The sequence below is a fragment of the Jaculus jaculus genome, chromosome 1, assembly GCF_020740685.1.
Source record: "Jaculus jaculus isolate mJacJac1 chromosome 1, mJacJac1.mat.Y.cur, whole genome shotgun sequence".
NCBI lineage: Eukaryota > Metazoa > Chordata > Mammalia > Rodentia > Dipodidae > Jaculus > Jaculus jaculus.
Genome location: NC_059102.1, coordinates 164,735,526 through 164,763,112, shown reverse-complemented (window position 1 = coordinate 164,763,112; position 27,587 = coordinate 164,735,526). Strand labels below are relative to the sequence as shown.

Sequence of the window (27,587 nt, the reverse complement as noted above, 5' to 3'; positions counted from 1 at the left end):
AATGATTTGGGTGACTGGGCAGTACACAATGATAGAGAATCATCTGAAGATGTGTTGGAGACTGATGACAAATTGTTTCCACTGAGAATTAAAGAGGCAGGGCGTTACCCAACCTCTATGTTGCTCACTAGACAGTTTTCACATACAACAGCAGCATTGGAAGAGGTGTCTAGATGTGTAAATGATATGCATAACTTTACTAATGAAATATTAACTTGGGATTTAGTTCCCCAGGTAAAACAACAGACTGATAAAGCATCTGACTGCACCACAAAAAGTACAGGACTTGACCAGAGTGAGTGTCACTCAGAAATTCCAGTTATAAATCTTAAAGTGACCACTCATCAGAAAATTCCTATATGCTCTCTTAATGGGAACACTCCCAGCACCAAATCCACAGGTGACTGGACAGAAATGTCTCTTCCTCAAGAAAATGTCATTGGAAAACCTGTAAGGGACAATCTCACAAAAAACACTAATGTCAAAGTTATGGACAGCAGTGTACAGAAATCAGATGATACACTCTCGCAACTATCTGGATTTCCAGGTGAGACATACATCTCCTTGGGTTCCAGAGCAGCCACAGTAAAAACTGTTTTACCTGATGACCACCTGAAAGGTGAAATGAACTGGCAGAGCTCTGTGCTGCAAGAAATCCCAGAAGCTGATAGCTCTGGGGAATCTGATGACACAGTCATAGAGGACATCACAACAGATGCATCATTGGAAAAGAACAAAGTTAAGCTCGAAAAACCTGTTTCCACTTCACATGCTGTTGTAAAAACAAAGGGAAGGGAAATCAAAGGGATTCCCACTTGTAAGACAGTGGAAAATAAAACATTGGAAAACTCTGAAGAGCCCCTCAGTGACTCTGAGCCACATCAGGTTCAACCAGACATTATTGGAAAAGGTCCAGATGGTGAGGCAGTGTGTTCACAATTCCCTGATAGGATTTTTGTGTCAGAAGGTATGAAGCAGTCTGATACCTTGAGTGGGGTAGCTCCTGAAAAGCCTGTAGTGACTGGCAATCCCAAACTTCCTGCAGCAGCACCTCCAAATGTTCTTTTTAATGAGATGGGATTCTCACTAAATATGACAGCTTCTCCCAACTTGGAGTCTATACTTGAAAAACATGTTAAAGATATAGATGATTCATCCCCAGAGGACTTGATAGCTGCCTTTACAGAAACTAGAGAGAAAGGGGTAGTAGAGGAAGAGAAAGAAAGAGTCTCCAAAGCAGTGTTAGAGAATACAGCAGACTTTAAAAGAACTTTGCTTGTGGACGTATTGCATGAAACTGAGTCAGATGGTTCTAAAATTAAAGAGATTAAAAGCAAGGATGGTGAACATAGCAAAGGAACAAATGGGAGTGAGCCTCTAAAAGTTTTCCCTTCTCAAGGTACTCTAGTGGCATCCCTTGACTTAGAACAGGAGCAGCTCACCATCAGAGCCCTTAAAGAATTAGGTGAAAGACAAGTTGAGAAGTTGTCTGTGCAGGATGGTGTACACTCTCCTGAAGGAAAATTCAAACAAACCTTTGCTCCACAATCTTGGCCACAGGACACCTTAGTACATACAGATGTCAAGACTGGATCTGATCTTGGAATTTGCAAAAAGCCCACTATCAACAAAGAAACTAGGATAGATTCTATTTCCAGACTTAGCAAGACTGAACTTTTAAACAAGCATATCCTAGCAAGACTTCTGACAGACTGCTCAGGTAACCATTTATACCAGAAGTACTGCATGTGATTAATCCTGCTGTGATTGTGATTACTTATCAAGAGTGTCATTGTTTCAGTCTGGCTTATGTTTATAAAGCTGTAGTATATAACATGTTATAGTAGAGAAAAGCTTACTCTCTTTTCAAAATTTCTCTATACTTATATTTCCCAAAACAGTAGTCCACTTCATAAAATTAACCACCTGAATTTTTTTTTAATGTTTCAATTTTCAAGGTCCCTCTTTCTTTATAGGTTGGCCTAAGTTTGTTGTTGCTTTAAAGAATATCATCAGGTTTATTTACTTTTTTTTTTTTTTTTTTTTGAGGTAGGGTTTTCACTCTAGTCCAGGTTGACCTGGCTCACTCTGTAGTCTCAGGCTGGCCTTGAACTCACAGCAATCCTACCTTTGTCTTCTGAGTGCTAGGATTAAAGGCATATGCCACTATTCCCAGCAATTTTTTAAATTTATTTATAAGCAGAGAGAGAATGGGTGCACTAGGGCCTCTAACCGCTGCAAACAAACTCCAGATGCATGTACCACTTTATGTATCTGGCTTTACGTGGGTGTTGGGGTATTGAACCTGGGTCGTTAGGCTTTGCAGGCAAGTACCTTAGCCATTGAGCCATCTCTCCAGCCCTTGTTTTGTTTTTGAGATAGGGTTTCCATAGTCTAGGCAGAACTATGTAGCATAGACTGCTCTTGAGCCTCCAAAGTCCTGCCTCAGCCTTCTGAATACTGGGAGTGTGTCTGATAACCTGTATTAGTCTGTGTTCTTACTTATTTGCAAAGGTTCTTCTCTCCCCCTCCCCCAGGCAGGATCCTATTCTAGACTAGGCTGACCTTGAACTCACAGTGATCTTCCTACCTCAACTTCCAACTTCCAACTATTGGGATTAAAGGAATGTATACCAGGCCCTGCTCAGTTTGTTTTTCTTTAATTTTTTTAAAATACTTTTACGAGGGGGGGGGGAAGAGGCTTATGGGGGGGACACACCAGGGCCTCTAGCAGCTGCAGATTAACTCCAGATGCTTGTGCCAATTTATGCATCTGGCTTTATATATGAGTACTGGGGAATTGAACCTGAGTCCTTTGGCTTTGCTGGCAAGCCCCTTAACTGCTAAGCCATGTCTCCAGCCCCCAAAGTTTGCTTTTAGAATCTATACCGCAGGGTTTTCTTTTGTTTCTTTTGTTTTTTATTTATGAGAGGGAGAATTGACATACTAGGGCCTTAGCCACTGCAAACGAACTCTTAAGACATGTGCACTACCTTGTGTATCTGGCTTATATAGGTTCTGGGGAGATGAACCTGGGTCCTTGGGTTTCACAGGCAAGTGCCTTAAACACTAAGCAATCTCTTCAGCCCTGTTTTTTGGTTTTCCAAGGTAGGGTCTAGCCCAGGCTGATCTGAAATTCACCATATCTTCTCAGAGTGGCCTTGAACTCATAGCAGTCCTTACTACCTCTGACTTGCAAGTGCTGGGACTGAAGGCATGTACCACCATGCCCAGCTACTGCTGCCCCCCCCCCATATATTTAGTTTTTATTGAACTTGTTAATGATACAGAGTTCTTACACTGCCAAAACATGCCTGAGAATCCAAAGAAATGGTACAGTGGACGGTATCATTCACCTATCACAAAGTATATTAAAACTTGAGGCTGGAGGGCTGGAGAGATGGCCTAGTGGTTAAGTGCTTGCCTGTGAAGCCTAAGGACCCCGGTTCGAGGCTCGGTTCCCCAGGTCCCACGTTAGCCAGATGCACAAGGGGGCGCACGTGTCTGGAGTTCGTTTGCAGAGGCTGGAAGCCCTGGCGCACCCATTCTCTCTCTCTCCCTCTGTCTGTCTCTCTGTGTCTGTCACTCTCAAATTAAAAAAAAAAAAAAATTTAAAAAAAAACAACTTAAAAAAACTTGAGGCTGGAGAGATGGCTTAGTGGTTAAGGTACTTGCCTGTGAAGCCAAAGGGCCCAGGTTCAATTCCTCAGGATCCATGTAAGCACAAAATGACTCATACACACAAGGTGGCACATGCATCTGGAGTTCGATTGCAGAGGCTAGAGGTCCTGGTATACCAATTTCTCCTCCCCCGCATAAAAAATAAACTCACTGGACGTGGTGGCACATGCCTTTAATTCTAGCACTTGGGAGGCAGAGGTGGGAGGATCACCATGAGTTCAAGGCCACCCTGAGACTCCACAGTAAATTTCAGGTCAGCCTGGACTAGAGTGAAACCCTGCCTCGAAAAAACAAAAATAATAATACTTAAAAATAAGTAAAAACTTAATTCATGTGCTTTTTTTCACCCCTTTACCCAGAATTTACCATCGAATCTCAGGGTGGTCTTGCACTCACAGCAATTCTCCTACTGCTGCCTCCTAGAGTGTGGGATTAAAGGCCTGCGCCACCACGCCTGGTTGGGTGTTTTGTTTTGTTTTGCTTTTTTGAGGCAGAGTCTCTTTTCTTTTCTTTCTCCCTCTCTTTCTTTCTTGCTTTTCTTTCTCTCTCTCTCTCTCCCCCTCCCCTTCCCCCCTCCCTTCCCCCTCTCTCCCTCCCCCCTAGGCTGACCTTGAACTCTCAGACATCTTCCTACTTCAATCTCCTGGCTGTGTAGACTTTAAATCATTCATATTCATTCTTTCTCTCTCTCTCATACTTTCTAAGCCTCTCAGGACAATTTTCAAAGTGATCTTACTGAAAACCAACTGCTAACAAAGTGATCATTTAAAATAAACAGAAGATAAGGAGAAAAGTTTCTAGTATCATCCAATGACTTCTGGTCTAAAGAATATTAAATAAGGTCCAAACTATAAGAAGGTACTAGTTTCTCTTAAGTATTACTCCAAAATAGTACTATAATACTGGTCACCTACTTTCAGAGTATAAAATCTCTGTAGTATAGGATCACATTAATTAAAAGTTCTATTTACTGTCTTTCCCAGTAGGAATTCCTTTATCTTTGATTGCTAAGTAACTTTCACAAGGCTTCTATCAAAAAACCCAAGTGTCAAATGGAGCATGGTGGCTCAGACCTATAAGCCCAGCATTTGAGATACTGAGGCAAGAGGATTGCTTTGAATTCAAGATCATCCTAGGGTACATAGAGAGTTCTAGGCCAGCCTGGACTATAAATTAAGACTCCTTTTTTTTTTGTTGTTGTTGTTGTTTTGTTTGTTCGAGGTAGAGTCTCATTCTAGCCCAGGATGACATGTATGTAGTCTCAGGGTGGCCTTGCACTCACAGCAATTCTACCTCTGCCTCCCGAGGGCTGAGATTAAAGGCGTGCGCCACCATGCCTGGCTAGGTTAAGACTCTTGTCTCAAAAGACATACATTGCTGTGCATGGTGGCACATGCTTTTAATCCCAGCACTCGGGAGACAGAGGATCGCTATGAGTTTGAAGCCACCCTGAGACTACAGAGTGAATTCCAGGTCAGCCTGAGCCTGAGTGAGACCCTGCCTTGAAAAAAAAAAAGTTGATATAGCTGCTTTTTATACTTGACATTAATATGACTGACTCTCAGAAACTATGCCCAGTGAATGTAATACATGCAATGTGGGTGATGTCTGTGTGAAGCTGTAGAACAAGAAACTAGGGGAAACAGAGTAGTAGTTGTATTGGGGTATTGGCTGTTGGGCTTAGCTTTCTGTTGCTGTAACAGTTTGCCTGCCAAGCCAAAGGATCCCAGTTCAATCCTCCAGAACCCACATCAGCCAGATGCACAAGGGGGCACATGCATCTGGAGTTTTTTTTTTTAAATTTTTTATTCATTTTTTATTTATTTATTTGAGAGCGACAGACACAGAGAGAAAGACAGATAGAGGGAGAGAGAGAGAATGGGCGCGCCAGGGCTTCCAGCCTCTGCAAACGAACTCCAGATGCGTGCACCCCCTTGTGCATCTGGCTAACGTGGGCCCTGGGGAACCGAGCCTCGAACCGGGGTCCTTAGGCTTCACAGGCAAGTGCTTTACCACTAAGCCATCTCTCCAGCCCCGCATCTGGAGTTTGTTTGCAGTGGCTGGAGACTCTGGCATACCTATTCTCCCATCTCCCCTCTCTCTGCCTCTTTCTCTCTCTCAAATAAATAAAATGTATTTTTAAAAACACCAAATATATATTCAACTTTAGTCATGATATACAAACTGAAAAAGAATGTCCTGATATCTGTGAAACTGAAAGACAGATGACTGGACAGATAAACAGATACATAATTAATATAGTGGTACATCAATGAAGGTGATGATGGTTTTAAAACAATGTGCATGTACTTAATGCCAGTAAACTACACTAAGAAATAGCCAGGGTTGGTTCATGAGAAATAAATTTACTACACTAAATAAATAAATAAAGGCCAGGCACGGTGGTGTATGCCTTTAATTTCAACTGAGGTAGGAGGATCCTGTGAGTTCCAGTTCAGCCTGGGCTACAGTGAGACCATTCCTCAAAAAAAACAATAGGGCTGGAGGGTTGGGTTAGCAGTTAAGGTGCTTGTCTGTGAAGCCTAAGGATATATTTGACTCTCTATATCCCACTTAAGCCAGAAGCACAAAGGTGAGGCTAGCACAAAGTCGCAGATACCCACTAGGTGGCACAAGCATCTGGCATTCTATTGCAGTGGCTGAGGCCCTGACAATTCTTTCTTGCTTTCTCTAAACAATTAAAAAAATAAAAAGTAGGGCCGGGCGTGGTGGCGCACACCTTTAATCCCAGCACTTGGGAGGCAGAGGTAGGAGGATTGCCATGAGTTCAAGGCCACCCTGAGATGACAGAGTTAATTCCAGGGCCAGAGTGAGACCCTACCTCAAAAAAAAAAAAAAAAAAAAGTAAAGGTCCAAGCTGGACAAGCTGGTTCACACCTATAATCCCAGTACCCAAGAGGATGAAGTAGGATTGTTGTGAGTTCAAGGGTAGCCTGGGCGACCCAGTAGGTTTGAGGTCAGCCTGGGCTATAGATTGAGATCCAGTGTCAAAAAAAAAAACAAACAAAAAATGTAATAGGGCTGGGGATTTAACTCAGAAGCAGAGAGCACTTGCCTTAGCATTCATGAGCCCTGGGTTCCATCCCCAGCATTGCCTGTGGGAGGGAGAAGGAGAAATAATTGAGATTGTGTTGATTCTGTGAAGGGTTTACTCAAAATCTTTTCAATTTAGTTATATGCTTAGGGGAGTAGAACAGCAGAGGAGTTGTCCCAATGACCCAGATGCCCACTGTTTGCATAAAGCTGTTAGGAAAATACAGGAAGATCTCAAGACTTAGGGTATGTCTTTTTTTTTTTTTTTTTTTGGAGGGGGGTCTTTTGAGGTAGGGTCTCACTCTGGCCCAGGCTGACCTGGAATTAACTACGTAATCTCAGGGTGGCCTCAAACTCAGGGCAATCTCCTACCTTTGCCTCCCAAGTGCTGGGATTAAAGGTGTGTGCAACCACGCCTGGCTCCACTCATAACTTTTGATCTCCTTACACAGCTTTATTTTTCTTCAGAGCACCTATCACCTTATTTATTATAGGAAGCCCACTGAGCCTCTTATTGATCCTGGATCTTGGTGATTCCTCCAGCTCTAACAATTATTATCCGATCTCTGCTCCCTTATTACAGACTGAGGCTGTAGACTTGTATGACCATGACCAGCTACCTATATGGGTCCTGGGGAGCCTCTCCATGCTCTTGTGTTTGCAGAGGAAGTACTCTTAACCACTGAGCCCTCTTCCCCAGCCCTTAATTGGAAATTTTAATAGTTGTCCAACAAGTGCAAAAAGCAAACCAGATTTTATTGGGTGGGAGGAAGGTCAGAAAATCAAAGCAGTGTTGAGTCTATCCATTCCATGGGTGATTCAGCATTGCACTTAACTTTTATTTATTTATTTATTAGAAAGAGACATAGAGGATGGACATACCAGGGTCTCCAGCCACTGCAAAAAAACAAAAAAACCCAGACACATGCACCACCTTGTGCCTCTGGCTTACATGGGTCTTGGGGAATCAAACCTGAGTCCTTTGGCTTTGCAGGCAAACAGCTAAGCCATCTCTCTGGCCCATCAGCATTGCACTTTTAATCTAAGGTGGAAAGTTAACATTTTCAGATCCACCCTGCTGTTCAGTCAACAAAGAGTAGTCTATGCCATTTTGTTTTCTCTGCTTTATAGATCTAAAATTGAGGGCAGAATCAATGCTTGGTTATTTTAATGAATGAAAATCAATTTTTTCAGAGTCTGAGTAGACTGCTAGTTTGAAAGGGGTGCCTACAAATTCTTTGGCTTGCTGCCAGCTTCGTCTGTTGCCAAAAGCACATGTGTATATGCTTGACAATGAGACCTTTGTGTTCTCTTAGTGATCCTTCTGCGCCCCATAGTGAGTGGAATTTCTTTGAGGGTAAATCTGTAGTAAAGCAGACTGTTTACCCATTTCACCAACCACAAAATTTGGATCTGAATTTACAAACATCTGATAAATTTTGCAACTTAAAAAGTGTATTCAGGGGCTGAAGAGATGGCTCAGCAGTTGAAAGTGCTTGCTTGCAAAGCTTACAGTCACAGTTCAGTTCTCCAATACTCACATAAAGGCAGATGTACAAAGTAGCACACCCCTCTGGAGTTCATTTGCATCTGGGTCATTGGGACAACTCCTCTGCTGTTCTTAAAAAAAGTGTATTCAGGAGCTGGAGAGATGACTTAGCAGTTAAGGTGCTTGCCTGCAAAGCCAAAGGACCCAGGTTCAATTCCCTAGGATCCATGTAAGCCAGATGCACAAGATGGCACATGTGTCTGGAGTTTGTTTGCAATGAGTAGAGGCCCTGGCACACCCATTCATTCATATTCTCTCTCTCTCTCTCTCTGACTTTCTCAAATAAATAAATAGTCTTTAGCCAGATGTGGTGGATAGCCAGGTGTGGTGGGTTATTCTCATTAAGTCATAATAAATAAAAACATTTAAAAATTATTTATTCATTTATTTAAGAGGAAGGAAGAGGCACAGCAAGAAAGAATATGTATATATGTATGTGTGTATATAATTTTATTTGAGAGGACATGAGAGAATGGGTATGTCACTTTGTACATCTGGCTTTATGTGAGTATTGGAGAATTGAACTGGGACTGCAAGCTTTGCAAGCAAGCACTTTTAACTGCTGTGCCATCTCTTCAGCCCGTAGTATTCTTTGGCATGTGTGTAGATTATGTATCATGTGATGAGTATGTATGTCTGTGCACAGATAAACGTGCCTTGTACACTCACATGTGGAGGCCAGAGGAAGACATGAGGGGTCTTCACTCACCCACCTTTTTCCTTAAGACAGTGTTTCTCTCAAACCTGAGCTTTTTTGTTTGTTTGTGCTCCCTGCCACCCAGTCAGCAGCTCCAGTGATTGTGGTCTCTGCCTTCTCCCACGGGAGGGTCACAGGTGTGGGAACCATATGCAGATGCTTGTGTGGTGCTGGAGAGTGGAACTCTGGCAGTCTTGGGCCCTCTCAGGACTTCATGCTTGCATGGCAACTACTTTTAACTGCTAAGCCAATGGGGTGTTAGGGGTTCTAGGAAAGTCCCTGAACTCCAAACCCTAGGTTTGTTTCTCATTTTAATCAAAGAATTGAATAAAAAAAGACTGCGAAGGATAATTATTAAATTACTATATTTATTGAGGGAAGTATAGAGCCAAAGAAAGACCCCGCCTGCCTAGAGATCCCATGTAGAGGGCCTGGAAAAACTGTGGAAAGAGAGAAAAGAAAGTTCAAGGAGTTCCTTCCACGTGGGGAGCTGGAGAGGGTAAAGGACTCGTGTGGAGTACAGCCATATGCACAAAGTGGAGCATGCATCTGGAGTTTCTTTGCAGTGGTTGGCAGCTCTTGTGTGCCCATTCTTAATAACTAAATATATATATTTAGTTATATAGATAGATAGATATAATATTTATATTTAATGTTTTTTAAAGCTGGGAATGATAGTGCATGCCTTTAATCCCAGCACTCGGGAGGCAGAGGTAGTAGGATCACTGTGAGTTCGAGGCCACCCTGAGACTACATAGTGAATTCCAGGTCAGCCTGGACTAGAGTGAAACCCTACTTCGAAAAAACAATAAATAAATAAAATAATAATTTCTTAGATGTGTTGAATATTGACAGTTTTAAAAAACTTTTGCAAGATAAAATATTGTATAGTTCTTGAATTGTTACTTAAAAATGAAGTTAACAAAGAAGTTTCTGTCAAATGAATCCTTTTCAGAATGAGCGTTTGAACACTTTTCTACCTTTGAGAGTGCTTGGGAAAACAGATTGAATTCAACTGACCTTTGAATATGCTGAACTTAAAATCAACTCCAACTCTCTTCCTACCTTTAGTTTAACTGGGTCAGGGAAGTTGTCAAGGTTCACTGCTGTTCCTACCTGAGTCTTCCTGGACTACTGACTTATTTTTTTTCCCCTTTCTAGGAGACTACCATTGGGTGAGGCAGTGCCCTCTTTTGGTGTATTATGGCTATTGCATCTGACAGCCTTAAATCTTAATAGGCAAGAAATAGAAAGGTTGGGCTGGAGAGATGGCTTAGCAGTTAAGGTGCTTGCCTGCAAACCCTAAGGACCTATGCTTGACTCTTCAGGTCCCATATAAGCCAAATACACAAGGTAACATAAGCACGCCAAGTTACACATGGGCACAAGGTGGCACACGTGTCTGGAGATTGATTACAGGCTCTGGCATGCCAGTCCTCTCGCTCCCTCATACAAAAAAAAAAGGAAAAAGAAAGAAAGAAATATAGAAAGCTTTTCATGTTTTCATAATTAAAATAACAGGATGTTCTGGGTATAGTTGTACATGCCTTTAATCTCAGCACTCCGGAGGCAGAGGTAAAAGGATGGCTGTGAGTTTGAGACCAGCCTGAGACTACATAATGAATTCCAGGTCAGCCTGGGCTAGAGCAAGACCCTACCTTAAAAAACAAGGAAGGGCTAGAATGATGGCTTACCAGTGAAGGTGCTTGACTGTGAAGCCTAAGGACCTAGGTTCAATTCTTTTTTTATTTTATTTTTTAATTTTTATTAGCATTTTCCATGATTATAAAAAAAATCCCATGGTAATTCCCTCTCTCCCCCCCCCCACACTTTCCCCTTTGAAATTCCATTCTCCATCATATTACCTCCCCATCTCAATCATTGTACTTACATATATACAATATCAACCTATTAAGTACTAGGTTCAATTCTTAAGTACTCACTTAAGCCAGATGCACAAGGTGGTGCAGGCATCTGGAGTTTGCAGTGGCTTGAAGCCCTGGCATTTGTGCATGGAAATACAAGTAGAAGCAAAGCCTTTCTGTTGCAATAGCAAGAGACTGCCTCAAACAAGGTGGAGCAAAGTAAATATAGACACCTTGAGGTTGTCCTCTGACCTTCACCCCATACACACACAAGCAAATCAAAAATTTTAGAAACGTAGATTTAGCCAAAAGGCTCTGGTCCCCATCTTAATTTTGTGTCTTATTAGCAAAGAAGAAATGAAGTTCATACGTGAGGGACAATATCAGGAAACAAATGGAAGTTGTACTTATTTATTAGCTAGACCCAATAACAGATATAAAAAGTTTCCTACAAATAAATAAGGTGATAGGTGCTATGAAGAAAAATAAAACTGTGGGGCTGGAGAGTTGGCTTAGCGATTAAGGTGTTTACCTATGAAGCCTAAGGACCCAGGTTCATTTCTCCAGGTCCCATGTAAACCAGCTGCACAGGGTGGCGCATATGTCTGAAGTTTGTTTGCAATGGCTGGAGGCCCTGGCACACCCAGTCTCTGTCTCTCTCTCCCTCTCTCTCTGTCTCTAGTAAATAAATAAATAAATCTTTAAAAAATTTTAAAAAGAAAAGAGAAAAATAAAACTGTAAGGAGATCAAAAGTGATGAGAAAGCTGGTTATGATGACACACATCTTTAATCCCAGCATTTGGGAGGCAGAGGTAGGAGGATCTCTGTGAGATCAAGACCAGACTGAGACTGAGACTACATAATGAATTCTAGGTCAGCATGGGCTAGAATGAAACCCTACCTCAAAAAACAAAGTGATGAGGGAAGGGGATGTTAATACAGTGGGTGGAGCAGGAGGTAACCACCAAGCCAGGGACCTGAAGGAAGTAAAATGGGGTTTGATGTGTTGCCCCTTTCTCTGCTGTTCCCACCTTTCTATCAGTGTGTTCCCTTATAGCCCAGACCTTAATGCCACTGTTTATTTTAAGGCTGAGCCCAGGGCCTTCCATATTATTATGCGGATTATATACTGCATGCCTTTAGGGAGCATTAGTCAGGTGTCCTTGTAGGTTTGATTAGCTTTTAGAGCAATTTTCCAGCAGATGGCAGTAAATTTCACTGTGTTTTTGTTTGTTTGTTTGTTAGGGTTTTTTTGCCTTTTGTTTTTGTTTTTTTGCTATGTTGTTTTGTAACCCCAATGATTCTGTGGTCTCTGCTTCCTGTAGGACTGGGGTTGCTGACATGTATGACCACATCCAGCTGTTTATATAGGACCTGAGGATGGAACTTGGGCATCTCTCAGGCCTTTTCAAGCCCTCATGCTCACACAGGAAGTGCTCTTAATCATTTCTTTCTTCTTTTGAGGCAGGGTATCTCACTGTGTAGCCCAAGTTGGGCTTGAACTCAGGATACTTCTGCCTCAGCCTCCATCCCAGATGCTGGGATTACACGTGTGTGTCAGCATACCCACCTCAGTGGTAACTTTTTTTTTTTTTTTAAGGTAGGGTCTCTAGCCTGGTTGACCTGAAATTTACTATATAGTCCCAGTCTGGCCTCTCAAGTGCTGGGATTAAAGGCATGTGCCACCACTCCTGGCTTTTAAATTTTTTTTTTTTTTGAAACAGGGCTTTTGTTTTTATTTATTCATTCATTCGCGAGCAAGAGAGAGAAATGCAGATAGATAGATGATAGATGACAGATAAATAGATAATAGATAGATAAAGAGAGGGAGGGCTGGAGAGATGGCTTAACTGTTAAGCGCTTGCCTGTGAAGCCTAAGGACCCTGGTTTGGCTCAATTCCCCAGCACCCACATAAGCCAGATACACGAGGTGGTACATGTGTCTGGAGTTCATTTGCAATGACTGGAGGTCCTGGTGTGCACGCATGCGCGCGCTCTCTCTCTCTCTCTCTCTCTCTGTCTATTGCTCTCAAATAAATAAATAAAAAGAGAGGGAGAATGGGGACTAGAGAGATGGATTAGTGGTTAAGGTGCTAAGGACCCATGTTCCTTCTCACTGTATTACATTCAGATGAATGTGGCATCAATTTGTTCTGCTAATGATGACATTGTTCCTGCAAGCATTATATGTTGGAACTGTTCTCATAGCCAAACGAACTTTGACCTGTGTAGATACTTATGCTCTGATTATAGGAATTCTGCCACTTAGGAGTGGTCTTCCTAAATAGGTGGCATTCTGTTCAGCTTTGTTCAGTCTTAGTTTGGTCAAGTGAGCTAGTTTTCTCCCTCCTTTTCAACACAGGAATTAGCTTCCATAAGGAATTACAATACTCTTATTTTCTGCTAGTATATCACATCTACCAGCCAGCATCTTTTAAGAAGTTAACTATTTCATTTATATAGTCAACATATTTTTGTTGTTTTCCTAGTTTCAAGCAAAATAGATTTTTACCAAGATTTGACTTTAAAGAAGTGTATTCGGCCGGGCGTGGTGACACACGCCTTTAATCCCAGCACTTGGGAGGCAGAGGTTGGAGGATCTCTGTGAGTTCAAGGCCAGCCTGAGACTACAGAGTTAATTCCAGGTCAGCCTGGACCACAGTGAGACCCTACCTCAAAAAAAAAAAAAAAAAAAGTGTATTCAGGGCTAGAGAAATGGCTTAGCAGTTAAGGCACTTGCCTGTGGATCCTAAGGACCCATGTTCAACTCTTCAGTTCTTACATATGCCAGGCGTACAAGGTGATGCAAGCATATAAGATCATACATGTTTACAAGGTAGCACATGCATCTGAAGTTTGAATGCAGTGGCTGGAGGCTGTGGTGCACTAATTCTCTCCCCACCCTCTCTTGCTCTGTGTCATTAAAAATGAAAAATTAGGGCTGGGAGGTGGCTTAGCAGTTAAGTGCTTGCCTGTGAAGCCTAAGGACCCCAGTTCGAGGCTTGATTCCCCAGGACCCATGTTAGCCAGATGCACAAGGGGGCCCACGCGTCTGGAGTTCATTTGCAGTGGCTGGAAGCCCTGGCATGCCCATTCTCTATCTCTCTAACTGCCTCTTTGTCTGTCTGTCACTCTCAAATAAATAAAAATAAACAAAAATTTTTAAAAAATGAAAAATTATAGAACTGGTTTTGGTGGTGCACGCCTTTAGTCCTAGCACTAGGGAGGCAGAGGTAGGAGGATCACCATGAGTTCGAGGCCACCCTGAGACTACATAGTGAATTCCAGGTCAGCCTGGACTAGAGTGAGACCCTACCTCGAAAAACCATAAAGAAGCTGGGCATGGTGGCACATGCCTTTAATCCCAGCACCTGGGAGGCAGAGGTAGTGAGTTTGAGTCCACCCTGAGACTACATAGTGAATTCCAGGTCAGCCTGGGTTAGAGTGAAACCTTATCTTGAAAAGCCAAAAAGAAATGTATTCAGGCCTGGCATGGTGGTGCATGTCTTTAATCCCAGCACTCCAAAGATAGGAGAATCACTGAGTTCAAGGCTAGGCTGGAACTGTAGAGTAGATTCCAGGTCAGCTTGGGCTAGAGTGAGACCCTGCTTCAAAAAAAAAGGGAGGGGGGGAGATGGCTTAGCAGTTAAGGCATTTGCCTGCAAAGGCAAAGATCCCTGTTCAACTCTCCAAGGACCCACATAAGCCAGATGCACAAGGGGGCACTTGCATCTGGAGTTCATTTGCAGTGGCTGGAGGCCCTAGTGTGCCCATTCTCTATCTTTGGCTTTCTTTCTCTCTCAAATAAATAATATTTTTAAAAAAGAAGAGGAGGGCTGGAGAGATGGCTTAGCGGTTAAGCGCTTGCCTGTGAAGCCTAAGGACCCTGGTTCAAGGCTCGGTTCCCCAGGTCCCACGTTAGCCAGATGCACAAGGGGGGGGCACGCGTCTGGAGTTCGTTTGCAGAGGCTGGAAGCCCTGGCGCGCCCATTCTCTCTCTCTCCCTCTATCTGTCTTTCTCTCTGTGTCTGTCACCCTCAAATAAATAAATAAAGAATGAACAACAACAAAAAAAAAAAGAAGAAGAAGAGGAAAAATAAATGTATTAAGAGGGAAGGTGTTCTAGTAGAACATGGGGAGGAACTGGGAGCCATCAGAGCAGCTTAGATCAGACTTAGGTTCATTTTGTCCCAAATCACAGCCTTTTAGGCTAATCATATTTTGAGTGTAGTTCAAGTTTAAGGCTAGGTTTGGGGCACATACCTATAAGTGCCAGCACTTTGGGGGTTGAAGCCTGAGAATTGCAGTTCCAGCCAGTTTGGGCTTTGTAAGGAAAACTAATGCACAAAACAGACCTCAAAAATAAAATAGATGACAGCCATGCATGGTGGCACATGCCTTTAGTTCCAGCACTGGGGAGTTAGAAATAGGAGGATCTCTGTGAGTTCAAGGAGCTACAGACTGAGTTTCAGGTCAGCCTGGGCTAAAGTGAGACCCTACCTCAAAACAAAGAAAAAGAAAAGAAAATAGGTGTTTATTCATAAGAGTAACAAAGCATTTTTCACTCATTAACCTTATGTAGTCCTTGAAATTGCATTAGAAAGTAGAAAGAAAAGGGCTGGAGGCATGGCTTAGCAGTTAAGGCATTTGCCTACAAAGCCAAAGGACCCAGGTTCGATTTCCCAGGACCCATGTTAGCCAGATGCACAAGAGGACATATGTGTCTAGAGTTTGTTTGTAGTGGCTGGAGGCCCTGGTTGTGCCCATTCTCTGTCTTTGGCTTTCTGCCCCCCCCCCTCAAATAAATAAGTAATATTTTTAAAAAAGAAGAAGAGGAAGAACAAATGTGCCTGCAAAGGCAAAGGATCTGGTATCTACCCTCCCTTTCTCTGTCAAATAAATAAGTAAAAATAAAATATTTTAGAAAGAAGAAAAGGTTAATGTAGTAAATAAAGGTTAATAAAGTAATATGGTTAGATATTATCAAAATTCAATCTTGTCTCTCCAACTCAGTAGTTGAGTACTTAGCTTGCACAGGTGTGAAACCCTCCATTCAGTCCCCAGCACCACACTCTTGATTCATAATCCTTCCTGAGTTCAGAATAAGACAAAGATTGGTGTTTCATTCTAAGTAGAGATTGGTCTGTTTTTGGTTTTTTCCCAATATTTTGTTTCTCTTCATTTATTTGAATGAGGGGAGGGAGGTCAGGCAGGCAAAGAGAGAATGGGTGCACCAGGCCTCTACAAACAAACTCAAGAAGCATGCGCCACCTTCTACATCTGCCTTACGTGGACACTGGGGACTCGAACCTGGGCCCTTAGGGTTTGCGGAGAAGCCTTAACTTAGCCTTAACTGCTAAGCCATCACTTCAACCCCCTCCCCTCTACCTTATCTATCAGAATTTAAGGTCAGTGGCACTTTAGTGGACTTAGTCACTAAAATAAGCTTCTAAGTGTCAGATTCTCATGGAGTGAGTGCCACTGTCTCCATGTGCTAGTGGGAACTCCACTGACAATTGGCTTTTCTAACTTACACTCCCTATCTTTTGACAGTGCGTGACCTGATTTTCTGGCGAGATGTGAAGAAGACTGGGTTTGTCTTTGGCACTACACTGATCATGCTGCTCTCCCTGGCCGCTTTCAGTGTCATCAGTGTGGTTTCTTACCTCATCCTGGCTCTTCTCTCTGTCACCATCAGCTTCAGAGTCTACAAATCTGTCATCCAAGCTGTGCAGAAATCAGAAGAAGGCCATCCATTCAAGTAAGTTGAAGTGACATTCTGCATATTAGTGGAAAGGGTTCATTAAGGCTAATCAGTTCCAAAATTCTGATATGGCTAAATTATCAAGAACAAAAAAAAAGAAGAAGAGGAATGGAAACCAGGCATGGTGGAGCACACCTTTAATCCCAGCACTCAGGAGATGGAGGTAGATGGATTGTTGTGAGTTCAAGGCCAGCTTAAGACTACATAGTGAATTCCAGGTCAGCTAGAGTGAGACCCTTACCTTGAAAAACTAAATGAAAAGGAATAATGAAGCCGGGTGTGGCGGCGCACACCTTTAATCCCAGCACTCGGGAGGCAGAGTTCGGTGGATCACCGTGAGTTCGAGGCCACCCTGAGACTACATAGTGAATTCCAGGTCAGCCTAAACCAAAGTGAAACTCTAGCTCTGAAAACAAAAAAGAAAAAAAAGAAAAGGAATAATGGAGGCGTAGATAGGAGGATTGCCTTGAGTTTGAGACCAGCCTGGAACTACAAAGCGAGTTCTAGGACAGCCTGAGCTAGAGCGAGACCCTGATCAGTGGGGCGGGGGGGGGGGGGGCTGGGGGCTGGACATGGTTTAGCGGTTAAGGCACTTGCCTGCATATCCTAAGGATCCAGGTTTGATTCCTCAGGTACCCACATAAGCCAGATGCACAAGGAGTTCATTTGCAGTGGTTAGAGGCCCTGGCATGTCCATTCTTTCTTTCTGTCTGCTTCTCTCTCAAATAAAAGTAAGAGCCAGGCAGGGTAGTGCACATTTTTAATCCCAGCACTCAGGAGGCTTAAGTAGGAGGATTGCTGTGAGTTTGAGGCCACCCTGAGACTACATAGTGAATTTCAGGTCAGCCTGGGCTAGAGTGAGACTCCACCTTGGAAAAAAAAAAAAAGAAGAAGAAGAAGAGAATAATGGGCCCCCTTTCCACTGATTGATGAGAGGAATGATCCCTGGAAGGCCTTGAAATTACCCTAAGAGGCCAAGTTAGGGTCTAAATACTTTAAAAAAACCAAACAAACTAGAAGCTCACATTTTAAGGCCCAAGAAGAATAAAATCCTGAACAGAGTAGAGAATAGCACACCCAGAGCAGCTCTTGTATAGCTTGTCTGCATTTGAACCCCACGTGGTAAGGCCTGAAAACAGCTTGGAAATCCTAATGTTGGTACCAGAACTGTCTATGTTTGCTCTTGGTTTCCTTCTTAGCTCTTGTTTAGTTTTCATAGTCCCAGAGGCAAGTCTTAATAAAGTCAGTAGGTCATGCATTTCTGGGTCTCATTCCTAACATTTCTGATTGTGCTATAACTTTAAAAAACATTTCATTTTAAAATCCTTAGCCTATAGAATTTGTTACTTGAACTTTAACAAATGGCAGGTTTTCTAAAAGCCTCTTTCTCCTGCAGAAAGAGAGACCCTGCTGTGCCCTCTAAGGACTAAGATTAATAGACTCTGATGATGGTGCTGGGGGTTTTGCTTTCTACTGGTGAAAAAAATAAGCAGTAACTCAAGTCATATGTAGGTTTAAAACTTTATTACAAGCTGGGCGTGGTGGCGCATGCCTTTAATCCCACGACTCAGGAGGCAGAGGTAGGAAGATCACTGTGAGTTCAGGGTCACCCTGAGAGTACATAAGGAATTCCAGGTCAGCCTGGGCTAGAGTGAAGAGTGAAACCCTACCTCAAAAAGCCAAAACAAGATTATTATAGTTGGGCATGGTCTTTAATCCCAACACTAGAGAGAAGCTGAGGTAGGAGGGTCACTGTAAGTTTGAGGCCAGCCTGGAACTACTTAGTGAATTCCAGGTCAGACTGAGCTACATAGAACGAGGCTCTACTTCGAAAAACCAAAAATATAAAAATAAAATTAAAAACACTGTGTTGCTGTAAATAGTGGTTAGTATAGCTGCCTTCCAAAATATCAAAATGAATGAATGAAAATGTGTTAGAAATTATTTTTGTTTTAAATATTTTATTTATTTAGTTAAGAGAGAGAAAGAGAAAGAGGCAGATAGAAAGAGAAAATGTGCACGCCAGGGCCTCTAGCCAATGCAAATGAACTCAGACGCATGTGCCTCCTTGTGGCATCTGGTTTATGTGGGTCCTGGGGAATCTAACCGGGGTCCATAGGCTTCACAAGCAAACACCTTTACTGCTAAGCCATTTACCCAGCCCCGAAATTAGTTTATTTTATTTTTGAAAAACATTTTATTTATTATTTGGTGTGGGTGGGGGAGAAGCAGATAGAGAATGGACATGCTACTTCCCCCAGCCACTGAAAATGAACTCCAGAAGCATATACTACCTTGAGCATCTGGCTTTATGTGGATACTTGATAATTGAACCTGGGTCCATAGGCTTCATAGGCAAGAGCTTTAACTGCTATGCCAGGGCCTCCAGCCACTGCAGTCAAACTTCAGATGTGTGTGCCACCTTGTGCGCATGTGCAAACTTCCACGCTTATGTCACATTGTATGTCTGGCTTACATGGGACCTGGAGAGTCGAACATGGGTCCTTAAGCTTCACAGGCAAGCATTTTAACTGCAGAGTCATCTCTTCAGCCCTTTCTTTTCTTCTCTTCTCTTCTCTTCTCTTCTCTTCTCTTCTCTTCTCTTCTCTTCTCTTCTCTTCTCTTCTCCTTCCTTTCTTTCTTTCTTTCTTTCTTTCTTTCTTTCTTTCTTTACTTGAATTTTTTTATTTTTTCAGATGACAACCAATGTTTGAGCATCTGGCTGTACCCTTAAGTAGGGAATATGTCTTAAGAGTTAATTTTGTTGTAAGCACTGGACTTAAGATGCCAGAAATGAGACAGTTACTTTACATACAATAGAGCAGAATCTGGTCTTATTTGAGCTAAAACAGCTAGCGGAATTCTAACACGACCCTTAACAAATCTCTTTTAAATGGAAAAAATAATTGGCGACCAGATTTTAGTTTAATCTTGATAGCTATTAATTTTATGTAATAAGAATATTTTTTTAATTTTTATTAACATTTTCCATGATTATAAAAAAATATCCCATGGTAATTCCCTCCCTCCCCCCCCCACACTTTCCCCTTTGAAATTCCATTCTCCATCATATTACCTCCCCATCTCAATCATTGTACTTACAAATATACAATATCAACCTATTAAGTATCCTCCTCCCTTCCTTTCTCTTCCCTTTATATCTCCTTTTTAACTTACTGGCCTCTGCTACTAAGTATTTTCCTTCTCATGCAGAAGCCCAATCATCTGTAGCTAGGATCCACATATGAGAGAGAACATGTGTCTTTTTTTTTTTTGGTTTGCATTTTGTTTTTTGAGGTAGGCTCTTGCTATAGCCCAGGCTGACCTTTAATTCATTATATAGTCTTAGGCTGGCCTCAGACTCACAGTGATCCTCCTACTTCTGCCTCCTGAGTATGGGGATTAAAGGTGTGCAACACTACACCTGACTAAATTATTTTTTTCATTTATTTGTGTCTGTATGGGTCCATGTGCCACAGCACACTTTAGGAAATAAGAGGATAGTTTTGAGGTGTTTGTATTCTACTTCCTTTTTTTTAATTTTTAAAATTTTTTTATTTTTGGTTTTTTGAGGTAGGGGCTCACAATAGCCCAGGCTGACCTGGAATTTGCTATGGAGTCTCAGGGTGGCCTCAAACTCATGGCGATCCTCCTAACTCTGCCTCCCGAGTGCTGGGATTAAAGGCGTGCGCCACTATGCCTGGCTTTGTATTCACTTTTTTGATACAAGGTCTCTTGCCACTATAAATGAAATGTTAGACTGCAAAGGAACATCAGACTACCTAGACTGTGAGATTTAGATTCTCCATGCTCTGTTTCCCATTGTCATAGATGCATTTGGATCCCAGGTACATGGGCCAGTTTACATCTGGTTTTGCAAGCAAGCACCCTTGATTGCTGAGTCATCTTCCCAGACTCACAAATTTAATGAATAGTTGCTGAATAAATGAATGAATTTTATTGTTTTACAACAAGTTCAGATCTCATAATAAAGTTTTCCCCTTTTGTATAATGTTTGTTGATTTATAAAATATGTTTCACTAAATTTTATTAATTACAACACCTAGGTTTTAAAATTTTTATATATGATATTATTTTCTTAAACAGAATGGAATAAACATGCCTATTACTTTTCCATTTTCCAGAAACTGTGAGTTCTTTACATTTAGCCTGGTATACAGTAGGCACTTAGCAAGTATTGAGTAAATAAGTTACCAGGCTGGAGAGATGGCTCAGTGGTTAAAAGCACTTGCTTGCAAAGCCTAACATCCCTAGTTCAATTCCCTATACCCACATAAAGCCAGATGCACAAAGTGGCTCATGCATCTGGAGTTCATTTGCAGTGACAGGAGACCCTGGTGCACCCATTTTCGCTGTCTGTCTTTCTCTCTCTCTCTCAAATAAATAAATAATTATAACCAGGCGTGGTGGCGCATGCCTTTAATCCCAGCACTCGGGAGGCAGAGGTAGGAGGATTGCCATGAGTTCAAGGCCTCCCTGAGATGACAGAGTTAATTCCAGGTCAGCCTGGACCAGAGTGAGACCCTACCTCGAAAAACCAAAAAAATAAAATAAAATAAATAAATAATTATATTTTTTAAAAATAATGAGTTATGAGCACATGGATATATCTCAATAATTTAGTACTTCTGAGAACTGAACACAGATGTTTGTGTCTTCTAATTTTCAACCCTATTAAAATTGTTATATCTACTTTCCTTTTTTAATTTTATTTTGTTTATTCATTTGTGTGTGTGTGTCATGACACATGTGGTAGTCAAAGGACAATATGGTATCTGTGCTCTTCTTAAATATTTGGGTTTTTTTGTTTGTTTATTTCAATATTTTATTTATTTATTTATTTGAGAGAGAGAGAGGCAGATAGAGAGAAAGAGAATGGGCACACCAGAGCCTTTAGCCACTGCAAACAAACTCTAGATGCATGTGTCCCCTTGTGCATCTGGCTTACGTGGGTCCTAGGAATCAAACCAGAGTCCTTAGGCCTTGTAGGCAAACGCCCTAACAATGAAGCCATTTCCCCAGCCCCTTCAATCTTTTTTTTTTTTTTTTTTAGTTTAATTTTATTTTTGTGTGTGTGTGTGTGATAAGCCCAACAGACAGACTGGCCTTTTTTTTTTTTTTTTTTTTTTTTTTAATGTGAGAGAGAGAATAAATTGGCATGCCAGGGCCTGCAGCCATTGCAGTTGAACGCTAGATGTGTGTGTCACCTTGTGTATCTGTCTCACATGGGACCTGGAGAGTCAAACATGGGTTCTTAGGCTTTGCAGGCAAGTGCCTCAACCACTAAGCCATTTTTCTACCCTTTTTAATCTTAATTAAAATTGTTTTCTTTTTTTGGTGATCATTTTTATTTATTTATTTGAGAGTGACAGAGAGAGAAAAAGAGGCAGAGAGAGAGAGAGAAAGAGAGAGAGAATGGGCACACCAGGGCTTCAAGCCACTGCAAACGAACTCCAGACGCATGTGCCCCCTTGTGCATCTGGCTAACGTGTGTCCTGGGGAATCAAGCCTCAAACCAGGGTTCTTAGGCTTCATAGGCAAGTGCTTAACCACTAAGCCATCTCTCTAGCCCCCAATGTTTTTTCTTTTAAGTAGAGAGAGATAATGGGCACACCAGGGCCTGAAGCCACTGCAAAGCAACTCCAGAGGCATGTGCCACAGCCTCCAGACGCATACACCACTTTGTGCACTTCGCTTTATGTGAATACTGGGAAATCAGACCCTGGTCCTTAGGCTTTTCAGGCAAGAACCTTAACTGCTAAGCCATCTCTCCACCCTAATTTTGGTTTGTTGACATAGGGTCTTACTGTAGCTCAGGCTGGCCTGGAATTCACTATGTATTCTCAGGGTGGCCTCGAACTCATGGTGATCCTCCTACCTCTGCCTCCCAAGTGCTGGGATTAAAGATGTGTGCCACCATACCCGGCTTTTCACCCTAATTTTTAATGTTTTTAAAATTATTGACAACTTCCCTAATTATACACAATAAACCATGATAATATCCCCCCACACTTTCCCCTTCACAACTCCACTCTGTCATATCCCCTCTTCCTCTCCATCAGTCTCTTTTATTTTGATGTCATCATGTTTTCCTCCTATTATGATGGTCCTGTGAGAGGCCATGGATATCCAGGCCATTTTTTGTCTGGAAGAGTGCATTATAATGAGTCCTACCCTTCTTTTGGCTCTTACATTCCTTCTGCCACCTCTTCTGCAATGGACTCTAAGCCTTGGAAGGTGTGATAGAAATGTTTCAGTGCTGAGTACTCCTCTGTCACTTCTTCTCAGCACCATGATGCCTTCTGAGTGACCCCAGAGGTCACTACCATCTCTAAAAAGAAGCTTCTCTGACCAAAAGTGAGAGTAGCATTAATATATGGGTAGGGCTAGAGAGATGGCTTAGTAGTTAAGGCGTTTGCCTGCAAAGCCAAATGATCCTGCTTCAGTTCTTCAGGACCCATGTAAGACAGATGCACAAGTGGGGGGGGGGCATGCATCTGGAGTTCATTTGCAGTTGCTGGAGGCCTTGGCACGCTCTTTCTCTCTCCCTCTTTTTCTCTTTCTCAAATAAATAAATAATTTAAATAAAAAGAGTTCTGAGCTAGAGAGATGGCTTAGTAGTTAAGACGTTTGCCTGCAAAGCCAAAGGACCTCAGTTCAATTCCCCAGGAACCTATGTAAGCCAGATGCACATGGTAGTGCTTGCGTCTGGAGTTCATTTGCAGTAGCTAGAGGCCCTGGCACCCCCATATTCACACTCTCTCTCTCTCCTTCTTTCTCTCTGATTCTCTCAAATAAATAAATAAATGAATAAGTAACTTTAAACTTAATTTTAAATGTATGTGTGTATGTGTGTGTATATACATGTATATATGTGTGTGTGTGTGTATATATATATACATGTATATATATGTGTATGTATGTATGTATATACACACACGCGCGTGCGCACACACACATACATACACACATACATACATTAAGATAGATGCTTACCAGGCAGTTTGGCGAGCATAATGTATGCATTTAGCCTGACACCAGCAGCTGTTACACCCCTATGGGTTATGACTTCCCCTGTCATAGGTTTTCAGTATCAAGTATGTATTCCCTCTTGTGGAGTGGACCTCCAGTTCAATTATAGAGCAGTTAGTTTCCCCCATAACAGATATGCCACTATTGCACCTGTTGGCTCATTTGGCCTGGCTAGCTTAATTTAAGGCTTGTAGTGTCCTCTATTGTTTATCTCCATGGATGACTTCTCTCACTCCATGGATCTGCATGCATTGTAGCTTTTTCCAGCTTTCTCTCAGCTTGTCTACATGGAGGAAGTTTTCAGCTCAGCTCCAGTAAGATTTCTCAGTGACCCTGCAGCCCAAGCATGTGGAATCTTCAGCAAACAGGTCTTACCATCTATTTCTGGTGGGAAACCAAGAGCCTTGGCAATAGCCTTTAATATTTTGGAGGCATCAGGGATGTCCCTGGCCAACAAGTCATTGGATGGTATCCATTCCTGGCACTGAATTTTTGTTTGTTTGTTTTTTGAGGTAAGTTGAGGTAAGGTCTCACTCTAGCTGAGGCTGACCTGGAACTCACTATATAGTCTCAGGGTGTCCTCAAACTCACAGTGATTCTCCTACCTCTGCCTCCTAAATGCTGAGATTAAAGGCATGTGCCACCAGGCCTGTCTTCTGAAAATTTTCTAGTAACAATCTATGGTAACTGGGTGTGCCATTATCCAAAAAAGGTAGGTTTCCATATGACTTATTCATACCCTGTTAGATTTTGATTAACCCTCCCCGCACCCTTCCTTTACTCAATCTCTTCCCATGACCTCACTTAGGCCTTTCACCTCCAGTAATCTGTTCGTCTACTTACATGTATACAGTATCATCTGCTTAAGTCCTCCCTTCTTCTCTCTCCTTTATAGTCCATTTCTAGCTTACTGGCCTCTGCTACCCAGTTTTATTACAACTCACATACAAGTCCAAACATTTGTAGCTAAGATCCATGTATGAGAGAGAATATGCAGCCCTTGACTTTCTGGGGTAGTGTTACCTCACTAAGTATAATCCTTTCCAGGACCATCCATTTTCCTGAAAATTCCATAATTTCATTTTTCTTTACTGCTGAATAGAATTCCATTGTATAAATGTACCACCTCTTCATTATCAACTCATCAGTTGAAGGACATCTAAGCTAGTTCCATTTCCTAGCTATTGTGAATGAAGTGGCAGTAAACATGGATGTGCCAAGTATCTCTAAGGTAGTGAGAAGAGTCCTCAGGATATATGCCTAGGAGTGCTATAGCTGGATCATAGGTAAATCTGGTTTTAGCTGTCTTAGGAACCTCCACACTGATCTCCACAATGGCTGAACCAGATTACATTCCCACCAACAGTATAAAAAGGTTCCCCTTTTTCTGCATCCTCTCCTACATTTATTCTTTTTGTTTTGTTTTGTTTTTTTGAGGTAAGGTCTCACTCTAGCCCAGGCTGACCTGGAATTCACTATGGAGTCTCAGGGTGGCCTCGAACTCACGGCGATCCTCTGATCTCTGCCTCCCGAGTACTGGGATTAAAGGCGTGCGCTACCACGCCCAGCTTCATTTGTTTTCTTGATGATAGCCATTCTGACATGAATGAGATAGAATCTTAAGGTAATTTTAATTTGCATTTCCGTGATGACTAGGGATGTAGAACATTTTGTAGATGTTTAAATGCCATCTGTATTTCTTCTTTTGAGGACTTTTTATTTAGTTCCACAGCCCATTTTATTTTAAGTTGGGTTGTTTGTTTTCTTATTAGTTTTTTGAGTACTTCATATACCTTAGATATTAATCCTCTGTCAGATGTATAGCTAGCAAAGATTTTTCTCCTTTGAAAAAAAAAGAAAACAATTTTTGTAATTGACAACTTACATAATTGTAAACAATATCCTATGATAATTTCCTCCTTCTTTCACTTTCCCCTTTGAAACTCCACTCTCTATCATATCCCTTCCCCCCTGCCCCCAGTCTCTCTTTTATTTTGATGTAATGATCTTTTCTTCCTATTATAATGGTCTTGTGTAGGTAGTGTCAGACACTGTGAGGTCATGGATATCCAGGCCATTTTGTGTTTGGAGGAGCACTTTGTAAGGAGTCCAACCCTTCATTTGGCTCTTACATTCTTTCCACCACCTCTTCCGCAGTGGACCCTGAGCCTTGGAAGGTGTGATAGAGATCTTTCAGCGCTGAGCACTCCTCTATTCTGTTGCATTGATCTACATGTCTGCTTTTTTTGCCAGTACCATGATGTTTTTGTTACTTCGGCTTTGTAGTATGGGTTAAAATCAGATATGGTGATACCACCAGCCTTATTTTTGTTGCTCAAAATTATTTTAGATATTCAAGGATTTTTATGCTTCCAAATGAATTTTTGAATTGTTTTTTCTATTTGCGTGAAGAATGCCATTGGAATTTTGATGGGGATTGCATTAAATGTGTAGATTGCTTTTGGTAAGATTGCCATTTTCACAATATTGATTCTTTTGATCCAACAACAAAGGATGTTTTTCCATTTCCTAGTGTCTTCTGCAATTTCCCACTTGAGCGTTTTAAAGCTTTCACTTCTTTGGTTACGTTTATTCCAAGGTACTTTATTTTGTTTAATGCAATTGTGAATGGAAGTGTGTGTTTGTTGTTAGAATATAGGAAGGCTACTGATTTCTCTGTGTTTATTTTGTATCCTGCTACATGGCTATAGGTGTTTATCAGCTCTAACAGTTTTCTGGTAGATTCTTTAGGGTCCTTTATGTTGTTGAGAATTTTTGCATCTATGTTCATGAGGGTGTTTTCATTATCATTTGACTCTATGAATTTTTTGATTTCCTCCTTTTTTTTGAGAGTTCATCTAAGTATTTATTATTTTATGATTCTGTAGATTTGAAATATGGATGGCCTCAACCAGTTCTCCCATTCAGGGAACCAAAGTTCAAGAGCAAGCTATCATTTCGGATAGGCCCTTTTATCTGGAGGTACTTGGAAGAGTCCACTTTGAGGTTCATTTAAGTTGTTGGCATGATCTAATTCCTTTGCACTTGAGAGACTGAATTCCCATGGACGTTACTGTCTAATCAGATGGATAGCACTCACCTCCTCACTTTCTAGAAGCTTCCCTCAGTTCTTGCTTTATGGTAAGGTATCATACCCTTCTCATGCTTGAATATGTTTTTCACTTTCTCTGGCTACAGGTTGAAGAAAATTCTTTTAAATACTTCGAAAGAACACCTGTCATTAGAATATGCCAACCTGGGAGAGACTGCCTTTTTTTTTAGGCTTATGATCAGTACAGTAAGGTCTAAGCCACAAAATGTACCATCTTACAGTGCTGGGGGTGGAAGGTCCGAAATCAAGTTGTTGGGAGAGTGGCATATAGGAAGAATCTGTTCCCTGCCTCTCTCCTAAGCCCTTCTACTAAGCCTTAGCTGATAGATGACATGTTCCTTTGTCTTCACCTTGTCTTTGCTGTGTGGAAATCTGCTCTTTTATAAATTCTCCTTTCTTTATAAGGGGGCATTTCATATTGCATAGGGCCCATGTTGCTGTCAGGTTCTACACTGCTGGCAGAAAACACCTGACCAAGAGCAGCTTGTGTGTGCCAAACACTGGCAAAAGGAAGTTGGCTATAACACTCATAAGCCCATTCCTAAAAATACACTGTCTCTATGAGGGTTTAATTCCCACATTGTCAACAGCTGGGAACATGGCATTCATGACTTTCTTCTTGATCGCTGTTCTGATTGCCTGTGCTAGGTGCTGTGTAGGTGAGCTCCCTTTCCCAGGTCTCTGGTGCTTCCTGGTGCTTGTGCTGGCAGTGGGTGAGGGGAGGCTGTGGATGGTGGCTTACATTCTCCCATTGGTCCTCACAATCCTTTTCCTTACGAGGTGTTCCTCCATTGGTCCCTGCCATCCTCCC

General features: G+C 41.9%; 1 protein-coding gene across 1 annotated transcript in view; it reads left to right on the top strand.

Moving 5' to 3' along the window:
- Window positions 1-27,587, top strand: part of Rtn3 (reticulon 3) — a 78,922-nt gene that overhangs the window by 36,756 nt on the left and 14,579 nt on the right. Inside the window, exon 2 of the mRNA XM_004656578.2 lies at window positions 16,401-16,608. Coding sequence (XP_004656635.1) covers window positions 16,401-16,608 — 208 coding nt within the window. The remainder of the gene's footprint in view (window positions 1-16,400; window positions 16,609-27,587) is intronic.